At 47.4% G+C, this 12,588-nt stretch overlaps 2 protein-coding genes across 5 annotated transcripts in view; one reads left to right on the forward strand and one right to left on the reverse strand.

Annotated features, from left to right (window-relative positions):
* LOC108251552 overlaps positions 1 to 3,640 on the reverse strand; it is a 9,828-nt gene extending 6,188 nt beyond the window's left edge. For all 3 annotated transcript variants that reach the window (XR_005233428.1, XM_017441902.3, XM_017441903.3), the window contains exons 1-4: positions 3,485 to 3,640; positions 1,440 to 1,695; positions 1,291 to 1,352; positions 351 to 563 (exon numbers count right to left, since the gene is read on the reverse strand). Coding sequence is in view for 2 of the 3 variants with exons in the window: in XM_017441902.3 (XP_017297391.1) it covers positions 351 to 563; positions 1,291 to 1,352; positions 1,440 to 1,695; positions 3,485 to 3,563 (610 nt within the window). In the remaining variant the exon portion in view is untranslated. The remainder of the gene's footprint in view (positions 1 to 350; positions 564 to 1,290; positions 1,353 to 1,439; positions 1,696 to 3,484) is intronic.
* Positions 3,641 to 4,550: 910 nt separating this feature from the next.
* Positions 4,551 to 11,546, forward strand: LOC108251554 (flocculation protein FLO11-like). Of its 2 annotated transcripts, none has more exons than XM_017441905.3 (5): positions 4,551 to 4,707; positions 6,589 to 7,215; positions 8,020 to 8,181; positions 8,593 to 8,797; positions 8,956 to 11,546. In XM_017441905.3, the coding sequence occupies exons 2-5, from the start codon at positions 7,071 to 7,073 to the stop codon at positions 10,793 to 10,795; spliced, it is 2,352 nt and encodes a 783-aa protein (XP_017297394.1). In that variant the 5' UTR covers positions 4,551 to 4,707; positions 6,589 to 7,070; the 3' UTR covers positions 10,796 to 11,546. The 2 variants fall into 2 exon arrangements, with proteins under 2 accessions (XP_017297394.1, XP_017297395.1); XM_017441906.3 differs by lacking the exon at positions 4,551 to 4,707 and adding an exon at positions 4,736 to 4,841.
* The last annotated feature ends 1,042 nt before the right edge of the window (positions 11,547 to 12,588 follow it).

The raw sequence follows: 12,588 nt of genomic DNA on the forward strand, positions 1-12,588 counted from the left end.
GCTGCCTCAGCTTCAGCTGCTCCTTCAGCTGCTGCCTCAGATTCAGCTGCTCAGTTTCAGCTGCTGCTTCTGCCTCAGCTTCAGCTGCTCTCCTTCAGCTTCAGCTGCTGCCTCAGCTTCAGCTGCTGCCTCAGCTTCAGCTGCTCCTTCAGCTGCTGCCTCAGCTTCAGCTGCTGCCTCAGCTTCAGCTGCTCCTTCAGCGCTCACACTGAATCCAGGTATTTATAACTTTAACACAGAAAGCCAATTAGAAATGTCTGGAATATCCCTTTAAATGAGTTTATTTTTCTGTGCAGCACTTTGGTCAACAGCTGATGTTTAATGTGTGATATCAATAAACTGCCTGTTACCTTTAGCTGCTACTCTCACACTGACTGAGTGCAGGTCGTCAGGTCCGGTCCCGGTCCTGGTCCCGGTCCCGGTCCGGTCAGCGAGGACGGTTTTTCGGGTGTCCAGCACGGAGACCTTCAGCTGACCTTCACCCCAGCTGCTGCACGAGCACTGAAACTCCAGCTGGTTGGTTCTGGTTCGGTGGACCTCCATGGCTGGTTCTGAGAGCTCGACTGCACAGAGAGACACGTGGGGCTGTCAGAACAGCAACGATGACAACAACAACAACAACAACAACAGCAACAGGAACAGCTGCAGTTCCTGGTTCCTGCCAGCAGGGGGCAGACTTCTCTAAGAAAGAACTGGAATGAATTAGAGCCAATTATCTGCAACACAACATTAAACCAGAGCAGATCTTTCCTCCAACTTTTACACATTATTTCAGAAATGTGTGGCTGAAGCAGACATTTTCCTTCAGGCGTCACTAAAAGCTGAGAAGAGCTGCGAGACAAGCCCAAACCATCAGCCCTCCACCGCCGTGCTGACAGCTGCAGTGCATTCTGGGTAAACATCTGTCCTCTGGTCTGGTTCTGCTTCAGAAGTCTTCTGGTTCCTTCAGATGAACCTGAGTCGAGCTGCCATGTTGTTCTCAGAGAGAAGAGGCTTTAACCTTTGACCTGTTAACTGAGGCCTGTAGAGTCTGAGATGGAGCTTATTCCTCTGAGCAATGCACAGTCTGACATTCAGGGTGAATCTGTCTTCAATGTCTCCTCTTGTGAATAATCTTTCTCTCTGTAGAACCAGATGACCTTTGACCCTTCCCAGACCGATGGGCAGCAGCAGCTGCTCCTCTGAGGTCACTGCTGATGTCTTCCCGCCCTGGCGTTGTGTTAACACACCTGGGTGGTTTTTAGAGGCGGTCCCTGTGCTGCTGATCATCACTCAGTTTGATGTTCTTACCGACGATGAGCGCCACGTTTTCCTCCACACGCCTCCGACTGGCATCCTTCTGAAAGATACACCTGGACCAGAACCCAGAGCAAAGATTCGGTTTGAATTCTTCCTGGAGGCAACAAAAAGAAAAACTTTCAGCAGACGAGGCGACTCACCTGTAGTCGCCGGTGTCGCTCAGCCGGACGTCGTGCAGCGTCAGAGCGCCGTCCTCCTGCAGGGACACCCTGTCCTTGTACTGATCCGCCTGGTCCTTCATCTTCTTACCGTCAACAGAACCGTACAGGATCTGTTCTGACCCGTTCACGCACAGCCACTCCAGCAACATGACGCCTGACACGCTGACGGCGCCGCACGGGAGAACAGCGTTGGTGTGGACGGCTGCATACACCCTGTTGGGCGTCACGGGCCAACCTGCAGGTTTCACACACACTAAATGTTACCACAGGTTAAACTCAGTGCTGCACAGACAGAGGATCCATCCCTGCATTAAAACCAGGTTCTGGTTCTGTCCAAACCATCCAGCCTGCCTCTCTGATGGTATGGGGGTGCATTCGTGTCTCTGACATTTGTTAAAAGAGGAGCTGCTTCAGAGAGAGAAACGACTTTAAAGAGACGTGTTGCTTTGACCTTTTTTATCCTAAAAATGGTAAAATTTCTGATTTGTTTGGATCCACAGAGAAGAAACGAGCCCTGAGTCAGAATTAGGGCTGTTCAATAAAAACAGCTTTCTTTAAACTTTGATTGACAGCTGCTAATACCTAAACTCCACCCATAACTCCGCCCCCACCTCCTACCACAGACTGCTCACACAAAACACAAAATCTTGGGATGGGAGGAGCGCCGCTCTCAGACGTTCTGACCCGGCTCTGGTCCTAGGGGAGGATGAGGAGGAACAGCATCCTGCAGATAAGAACCGGAGGAGGCCAGAACAAACAGCTGCATGTCAGGCTGATTGAGAACAGGAAGTCGTTTCAGAGGAAACTAACGGCTGCAGCAGCAGATCTGGGTTTGATCAGCCTCCTGCTTAAAGCTGCAGAAACAAACTTTGATAAAAATGGAGTTTTTACATCTTTATTAAAACCGTCTCCACGTCCTGACAGAAGAGGAGACATCCTGCTCCTCTGGCTCCTCCCACTGCTCCTGCTGCCATTTACAGAAAGATGCAGCTCCAGGTCAGAAACAACCAATCAGAGCCAGGAGGCGGGTCTTAGCCATGTCAATCAAGCTCGTGCATGCCCTGCTCACACCTGTCTCTGCACAGACACCTGACACCTGCTCAGGAAACAGAGAGGTGAACAGAAGACCTGTGACCTCATCTGTGACCCCCGGCCATGGCTCCACCCGTCAGCAGAGGGGGGAGGAGCTTTAGCAGCAGAGAGGAAGGGGGAGGAGCCTGTAAGGTGGGCTTGTTTCCATTTTCATTTCAATTTAAGATGGCCGTCACAGCCAGTCAACGCCAGCAAAGAAGCTATAACTATACTGAGCTGAAAGTTAAAGTTGTAGTAGCTGAGAGTCGTCCCCTACACGTCCTCCGAGAGCAAAAACAAACATATCACATGACAGTTCAGAGGTTTTATCCAAACGGCTGAACCTGCAGCAGATATGTTGGTTTAACCTCAAACATGCCGAAACATCTGCAGACCTGCTGGTTCAGAAGCACTTTAACACATTACAGCAAAGACTTCTACAGTCGAACATATTAAATATCTGTAATTTAAAACCTGACCAAGGATTTATCTTCAAACAGCAGATCTTTTTTTAGACATACAGGAAACATGGTGTATAATCAGATGGTTCTAACATGGAGCAAACATGCATGATGTGCAAGTCAGTGTTTAAAAAGGTGTTTAAATATGAATTATTTTATTTAGACAGTGCATTGCACAATTCAGCTGTGCTACAAGCAGAGTGACAGGTCTTACAGGGAGGCTGTACACTGAACCCCGTAAGGAAACTGTTCAATTTAATAATAAATCAAGGCTCAGCAAATACATTCTGCTGGAAGAAGATAACATTTAGCCTTAACACAAAGAATGAAGTCTTGTCTCTAAGTCGGCATAAAAGTCACCATCATTTATATTAAATTTGAAACGCCTGATCACAGAGAGATGGAAGTGAAGTTTCGGCGGATGTGGCTAACGGTAAAAGGTTTGCATCATTTTTCTGCAACGTGTTCAGGTTCACCAATAATCCTGCTCACCTTCTGCCAGAAGAACCGAGAGGTGGAGAATATCCCCAACACAGCCGCAGAGAAGAAGGACGAACCCGGGGAGCCTCATCTGAAGTCACCGCCAGGACAGCTCGCTGCTGGCGGAGGGATACACAGCGGCTGACCGCAGAACGCCGCGCAGTGGTCCCTGCTGACGTCACTTCCGGGTCTGCCCGTTGGTTTTGTTTTTAGGTCTATAAATTGTTTTTTATAAATATTTTTATTAGTTGGGGAGAATAATTGTGCAAAGTTAAATTAATTCAAACAAAAACTTCCAACAAAAGTTTAAATCTTTAAAGACAAACATGCGAACTTCCTGTTTATAGAATAAAACTGAACTCTGTTTCAGTCGCAGGAAGTCACATTTCATTCAAACTCCTCAAGTTTCCGTCAGAATAAACCCACGTGCTGCTGAAGTTTTCTGACAGTTTCTGTCTTGTTGCTAGGTGCAGCAGCCTCCCTCAGCGCGCGCTCTGATTGGCCAGCAGCGACCAATCAGAGGCCAGAGCGTCCGTCCAGAGAATCCATAATAATCAGTGTTTTTCTGCTCATCCTCAGACCTTCAGCGGGTCCTGGTCCCGCAGAACTTCCGGTCTGAGTTCGTTTTTATTCTGAAAAGGTTTTGTTTCTCAGCGCGTGTCCGTCGGCCCGGAAGTTGGAGGAAATAAAAAATATTTCTGTGTGTTATTTCCTCCCAGACAGACTGATGGTCTGCTGCGGATGCTGCTGCTGTCAGCCTGACACCGACAAACACAACGACAACTTCCGGTTTACAGCCATGTTTTTATTACAAAATAAAAGCGCTCAGGGACCGCTTCAGTGTTGTGTTATTGGATTTATTGTTTTAAGCTTCATAAGGGAAAATGCAGCCACACACACACACACACACAGACGGATATATTTGTTCAGTATTTATATTTAAAGCACCACTTGTGAAGAACCGTGTATTACAGTAATATGTACAAGATGTTTATGCTTTTACTTTGAAAGCGCCCAGTCCACGCGGCGGAAGTGGGCCGCGTCGCGCAGCGCTGGCTTCACGTGCCGCTGGCGCTGATGGCGGCGGGGCTCGCGGAGGGTCGCACCGAAGAGGGAGAGCGAGGAGGCGGGGGGAGGGAGCGGAGAGCCGGCGGTACCGAGCACCGACACCCCGAGCAGAACCGCGGCGAGACCCGCAGACCGAGTCCGAGCCGGGCGACCGGATGGATGGAGCGGTACGGGGGGGAGGGGGGGCCGTCTGCAGGCGGGTTAGCTCCCGGTGCAAACACCGGATTTCTGATCGGTGGTTTGAAATAATCTGAGAGGAAACTGCGTTTTCTGACGGGAGGCCTGTCTGCATGTACGTGTGGTGCGTTCACTGACCGTCATGATGTTTTCCAGGCTGCAAAGGCGTGTGTGCGCGCGGCGTGCGTGTGTCTGAGTGTGTGTGTGTGTGTGCAGCACTGCAGCATGCAGACAGAACTTGGCCCTGTGAGAAACTCTTAACAGACCACCCTGGTGTCTGCAGCAGTGTGTGTGTGTGTGTGTGTGTGTGTGTGTGTGTGTGCCTCTCTAAATGTGGGGACCATAATCAGACACAAACTCAGGGGTTGGGGACGTCTCTGCAAAGTGGGGACATTTTGATTTCTGCTGCTTGTTGAACCTCTGAGGGTCTGAGACTTCCTGAGCCCAGTTCAGGTCCTCATCCATCACCTCGTTCCTTCATGCTGTCCTTCCAGACAGACTTTCCTTTAATAGTTCTTCAAACTTTATTATTCTTATTGTTTTTACTTTAGCTGCTTTTTCTCCTTGTTTCAGTCCCGAGTTTTGTTGTCACTGAGGTCCAGGCTGGTTTGTACTGCAGCTCAGACCCTGACACACAGCTCTCAGAGGGTTCTGTTAACCCATTAGGACCCGATGCAACACATGAGTGTACCTGCAGAGGGCACCTGAATTTTTAATGTCTCGGTCTTTGTGCCGGTTGGAGATGCTAATATTGCAATATTATGCGTCCAGTACTTGGTGCAGAACCGAAAAAACTTATTGATTCTGTAATTTTTATCACCTGGGGCTTTTTCTGATATATGCTCCCATTTTTTTCCACTTAGGAGCACAGCATACTGCTCCTGCAGAGGAATGAACTTCTTACAATGACTCTGCATGCAGACGTAACACAGAGTTCTTTTCAAACACACAGAATAATATAAGACAACTACTTAAATTCATACATTAAACATGGTTGTTTTATATAATTATGTATAAATTTAAGGTAACAGTAGTGTAAGGAGATGAGCATTAGATTTTTGTTTGTGATCTGTTAACTTGTTAAAGTCTGCTTTTTATAAATACAGAAGTATAACCTTCAACACTGATGATAAACATTGTCAAATGACTTGAACATTTTGCAAAACATGATATTTTGCAATGGAAAAAAATAGAGTTTTGCTTGAATAAATATGAGTAAATTCTGAACACTTTTCATTTCTGAGTTTCAAGGTTAAAGTCAAAATGCGGTTTTATTTTTACTATTTTTGTAGCTGTGGGTTTTTGGTTCACTTTTCAGATTAAACATACTGCAAAGCTTTTTTAGTGCTGCAGCATCAATAAGTAAACTTCCTTCAACCCTTCACAATAAGAGTCTCAAACATACACCCTGAGTTGACCTCAGATTACTCTCAAATCATCTGAAGCTTACATTATTGTTGTTATTTTCCAGTAAAACTGTAGCCTTAACTTATTGGCCATAAAACACCATCATAGTGGAGCGTACCTTAAAAATGTGAGTATTTGTCCTCTGTGTCATACTGAGGACCAAACATCAATGTCACGGACAGAGATACTGAAAACTGAGATGCTTTATTAGCTAAAAACTATACAAAAATATTTAAAAATGGAGTCAAACTGCAATAATTCTTCAGGGTCCAGACAGTATTTCGGTGGCGGTCCTCTGGAGAACATGTAAACGTGTCTCGTGGACAGACTGGCAGCTTTGTGTCTCTTGAGGTTGAAGTCGGAGCAGTGCTGAATCTTAAACAGGCCTGTAGTAGTGGCTGTGTGTCACACACTGTGTTGTTGTTGTTGTTTATCAATAAACTATTGTTTGTGTCTCTCTGCAGTTCGGGACCTCCTACTGGCCGTCATCCTGTCCCGCCCCACCAGCCCGTCCTCTCTGGCTGCTGCAGTACTTGTAGAGTTTAGTTGTAGAAACATCTGAGTGGTTTTTACCGTCTGAGTGGACCCCGGCCTGACATCGGATGAGCTCGCTGCCTGAAAAATGACTCTGAGGCGACCAGGCTGACAGCGGCTGACAGCGGCTTCAGCGCGATCGTCACCATCCTGCAGCACGAACTCAGCGAGCGTCTCGCCTGAAAATGTAGATTGTTCTAAATCTTTACAGACTGCTTGCAGTTAGCAGCTGACAACTAGCCTGTGAAAACTTCTCTCTCCAGAGGTGAAATTAAGTCAGAAAACAAATCGCTCAAAAATGTAGGTGGACCGGGACTGGGACCAACGCTTTCAGCAGCTCACGGCTCACTAGCGGCTCGAGGTGAGCAGGTAGCGGTGGCTGGTGGTTGAGTGTCGGTGGAGCGGGGGTGCGATGGAGTACCACTCCGGTGGCAGCCTGCCCCTGCTGGGGAGACCGCGATACTGCCCTGGCGCTAACGCTAACGGTGGTTATCTGTGTGAGACGGGACACTGCTGTGGAGAGACCGGCTGCTGCACATACTACTATGAGCTATGGTGTAAGTTTTTACCTTGTTTAACCTTGATTATGCTTTAAAATGACCAATAATATGATGTATTGTAGGGGTCCTGATATGGTGGACCAATCTGGACTCAGATCAGCTCTTAAATTTTAATAAAAACTATATTTTTATTTGGTCACCTGCCCCTATTGTCTCCTATCTTCAGGAACAGTGGTAATTATTAAAATCTGCTATGTAAAGTGTTATTAGATTAAACCTTAATTATGTGAGGAATTATATCCACTAAAATCTGAACTGAGAGCACAGAAAATAAATGATCTAAGATTCCAGTTTGACAGAACCACTTGCTGACTGTTCAGCATCTCACCTGGACCACCTGAACACATCATTCTGATGATACTGCAAGAGCAAAGATAAAAGTCAGAGTCTTAGAAGGATAAAAGTTATTACTTACGTATGAAATAGGAGAAAAGAAAGGAGTGAATAAACATTTTATTCTTACGGTAAAGGCCATAAAAGCTGTACCACTTAAAGTAATTACTGTTAAATTTATTGCTGCAAATCTGGGAAAGCATGTGCAGATAAAAAAAAATCAACTGAATGTGTGCATATGTATAAATATATATATATAATGTCAAGCTTGGGTTCTCTATGAGAGGCCTGGGAACCGGAGGGTTCTCCATGATATCCTAACAGTTTGCAGGCCTGAGCTCCCCTCAGATCTCTGAGGTTATCTGATATATCCTACTTTCATGGAACTACAAACGTCGTAGTTTAAGTATTTTTGTTCCAGATTACGTCAGATAACAGCAGTTGTGTTTTATTTGCGTATGTGTTTAGGGTTTTGGCTGCTGTGGACGGTGCTCATCCTGTTCAGCTGCTGCTGTGCGTACCGACACCGCCGAGCCAAACTCCGAGTCCAGCAGCAGCAGAGGCAGCGAGAGATCAGCCTCCTGGCTTACCACGGAGCCAACTCCTTCCCCTCGTCCATGCTGGATCTCAGTAAGACACGTGTACTCTGACAGAAACTCACCGACTGTCACTGATATACTTTCAGCAGAAATCATCTCTTTGACTGGAAATAGTCTCCAGGTTTCTGTCCTGTGTAGGAACCCTGTGAGAGTCGTCTTTCAGTCCTCCACACAATGAAGCAGCTCTGGTTTTCTACAGACGGTCAGCTGTTTACTGATGTGTGGCTTTTCTAATCTGTCGCTGTTACGGCTCAGTAAAACTCCCATCACGTTCCTGTCGTTCTCTACAAACATGTAGAGAAGAAACAGCTCTGTGAAAAGATCTTAGGCTGTCCTGACTTCCTTTTCCAGCCAGACTTTCTTGATCAATAGTTACCAGGACTTTCTGAAGGTTGAAGGTCCATCTGCTGTACAGCCTGTCTCTTCTTCATCCTGTCTGTAGGTTTCCTGGCGTCACTGAAGCTCCCATCCTATGAGGAAGTCGCAGCTCAACCCTCCACCCCTCCTCCGCCCTACAGTTCTGTGTTTACCACCCCACGTTACCCACAGCCCCCACGGGCTGCTGATCCCCATTTGCTCACGCAACATGGCCCACTTCTGCACAGACCTCTGAGTGACGGACCCTCGTCCCTCAGCTCCGACAACAGGTAACGTCCTCCGCTGCCACCACAAACAAGCACAAAGAAACCATCAAATGAAGCAGTTCTAGTTCCTTTTATTACTCAACATCAAAGGAATCAAAGAAAGCCGTTCTAATTAATATTATTACAACTTGTTTTGAAGAATTTGTCCTTGTTTCCTACAGCTCCAGTTGTTCCTGCGACTCCTGCTGCCCCTCTTCTCCATGTAGCTCCTCGCTATCAGCACCCATCACCTACGAGACTGACACAAGCCACGCCTCCACACCCAGCGAGGCCACACCCCTCACACTTGATGTCACCATGGAAACTATAGCAGCTGCTGCAAGTTGCTTGGAGGCAAATGAGACACAGTTTTCCTCGGAGAGAACGGCCGCCACAGTGGCCATTGAAATAGAAGATGCCGAAGCCACCAGAGCTCAGGAACCAAACGCCAAGGAATCATCACTTCCTAGCCAGACTGTTACTACGGTAGTTGTTACCAGGGCGGCCTCACCTCAGCGTTTGCCTTCACCTGGCGCTGAGCTCACACTTCCTGTTGCAACAACATCTCCCATAAACCTACAGGTTGACACTGCATCACACTCTCCAGTCGTCAGCACCGGTAGCTCAAGTTCACTCCCAAGTCCAAGTGCTGAAGCCTCACAACTGTCCTGCATCAAAGTCACGAGGACTGGAAGTGTGTCAGGACCTCCGACTCCAACAGCTAACTTGTCTGAAAGTTGTACGGCTGCCCTCAGTTTAACAAGAACTTTGAATCCAGCCAGTGTTCCTTGTAGCCCTGCAGCAGCACCTATTCCAGATGTTCACAGAACTTTGGCCTTCCAAACAACCTCTGCCATCCTCCTAAGCCAAGATCAGAATATTAGCTTGGTGCCAGTTGTGGATCCTGCAGCTCTTACTCAGACTTCATTACCTACAAACCCTACCCAAGAACCGCCCCTCTCTGATCTTACTCAAGCTCCGGATCTCGTTCTGCCAACCCTTACCCCAGATTCCATAATTACCTTGATTCCAACTCCAAAACCTACATATTTAAATCTCACTCAAGATACAGATGTAGCACCAGTTTCATCCTCATTGACTCAAAGCCAGAACCCAGAGCGTTCACCTGGGTCGGGTTTGGTCCAGATTCTTCACAGTCCTGGGTCAGGTTTGTCCCAACACTCAGCCTCTGTTGCCACTGTTGTATCTTGTCTAGATTTGACTTCATCAGCAGATGATTCAGGATCTGTTTTGGTCCCAGATAAATTATCTGAGCCAAACCTTATTCCACCATTGCCTTCAGATGTCCAGGCTGATTTTCGTTCCGGTTCTGGGTCACCACTAAGATCAAGTCCTCTGTCCACCCTTACTCCGGTTCTTGCCTGTCCAGCACCTGAGGCCACGCCCACCTTCTGCCCAGCCATCACCATCGAGCCTGAAGCTTCTCATTCACCTCTTGCAGTTCTCTCTCCATCCTCACCACGATCCCCTCCCTCTCTCGCAGCACCAGCACTACTTTTGGACCCCCTTACTGCTTTGCAGCAGTCTGACAAAGGTGGCTCTTCCTCCGGCCATGCATCCTCCCTCTCCCCCTCACCTCGTGCTACTCAGTCCCCACCAAAACAGACCGTCTTCTCGCCGTGTGTGGACGTTTTCGAACCCGGACCTCCCAGCTGGGAGGACGGAGAAGAGGAGCAGGATGACAAGGACAATGATGAGGACGAGGATGACGACATGGGAGCTGATGAGAGCCAGTACAGACATCGACGACTTACTGGTGACTCTGGGATCGAGGTGTGCAGATGTAGAGTGGAGGAGGAGGATGACGACGAAGAGGAGGAAAAGGAGGACGGCAGGAGAAGAGGAGGTGGAAACACTGAAGTGCATGATAGTGTAGATTGTCCTGCAAGAGGTCAGATGAGCACAGGAGACGAACTTTCACTGTGTACACCCACCGCCGCTGTCACCACGCCAACGTCTGACGATAGCAGCAAAGTGGTCATCGTCATGGAGAACGTTTAACAGATTAAAATCATGTATGTCCGTCCTGACATGGATCAAGCTGGAGGTGGTTATGAACTGAGGAGATCTTTCGTAACTGCAGAGGTTGTGCTCTTAGATGGTTGATTGTCACTGTTAGATTGTTAGACAGATTGGAGGTTCTGCTAGAAACATTCGCTCAATATTGACTATTTTTTCTAAAGAAAAATGGAATTTTAGTAGCCAAGTTTCACCACATTGAGAGGTCTGTACACAGAATGCAACAGAGGATGATAAAATCAGAAAAAAACTGCTTCACAACAGAGTTGTTGATGAGAAAACATTGGACACCCTTCATTGCCCAACGTAAGGAGAGTTGTTTATGTATGGAAGATCACTTTTTATGAGCAAAATTCATTAATTTAAACATTCACACAATCTCTGTGAACCTCTGTGATCAAATGTACATCCAGACATCTAACCCTGATACAGCAGTATTAAACCAGCCCTCCGTTAGTTCTGATCCAGTGATGTAAATCCTCTCAAACCTGAGAATCTACAGTCATGGGGAAAGAAAGTCTGGCCTTTTTCAGTTCGATGGTTTTACGGATGAAAATATTCTGATCTTTATCCGGTTCTAACAGAACAGGTTCCACCGAGTCGCTATTTGTTAAAGACAAATGAAGCCAAAGTAGAAAAGTTGTGAGTGTCTCTGACCCAACAGAACCTGGGTCCAGCTCCTGACCCAACAGAACCTGGTTCCAGCTCCTGACCCAGCAGAACCTGGGTCCAGCTCCTGGTTCCAGCTCCTGACCCAGCAGAACCTGGTTCAGCTCCTGACCCAACAGAACCTGGTTCCAGCTCCTGACCCAACAGAACCTGGTTCCAGCTCCCGACCCAACAGAACCAGAACCTCCTCCAGCAGCAGAACTCTCAGTGGGTTCCTGGTTGTGGAGGAGTTGTGGCCCACTCTTCTTTCCAGCGTTGCTTCAGCTCATTGGTTTTTGCTCAGCTCTCTGAGGTTCTGGTTCTGGACCGTTCTGTTTGTTGGACAGATGCTTGTTTTGAGAGAGAAGAGGCTTTCTGCGGCAGCCCTTCCAAACAAGCCATGACCTTTGACCTTTGACCTGCGAACTGAAGCCTGTAGAGTCTGAGATGGAGCTCATTTCTCTGAGCATTGCACGGTCTGACCTTCGGGGTGAATTTGCTGGGATGTCCACTCCTGGGAAGATTGGCAGCTGTCTTAAATCTTTTATGAAGTCCATCTCTGCATGATGGACTTCAGATGACCTTTGACCCTTCCCAGCTGCTTCTCTGAGGTCATTGCTGATGTCTTTCCGCCCTGGCGTTGTGTTAACAGCAGAACCTGCTGCTACTTTTCCTCCTAAATCCTTTGGAAGCAGCGAGGGTGGGCTCAGTTTTCCACTCAGTGTTTCCTTGAATAAATGACGACACGGTGGAATTTGTTGTGTTTTTGACCAGATTATTTTTATGACATGCTGAACTCTAAAACCTTAAAATTGAGAAAGGGTGGACTGTTTATTTCTCCATGGCTGTACCCCATTTTGCCCCATGAGAAGAAAATACAGCATGAAAGCCGTAAAGTTGATAGTTGACGGTTGCTCCTCAGAGCAATGACGCTTTCAATCATACGCCCATAAACGAGCTATTTTAAATACCGAACACGCCGGAGATACCTTCCACGCCGTCCTGGTTGATGACGAAGGTTTGGAAATGTGCGGCAGACAAGTTGGCTGCTTTGAAATGGAAGGGAGACGGATGTAGGCGGGTGATTCACGCCGACTGATTGACAGAGGGACGACTGATTCATTCGC

The sequence above is a fragment of the Kryptolebias marmoratus genome, linkage group LG7 (assembly GCF_001649575.2).
Source record: "Kryptolebias marmoratus isolate JLee-2015 linkage group LG7, ASM164957v2, whole genome shotgun sequence".
NCBI classification, from domain to species: Eukaryota; Metazoa; Chordata; class Actinopteri; order Cyprinodontiformes; family Rivulidae; genus Kryptolebias; species Kryptolebias marmoratus.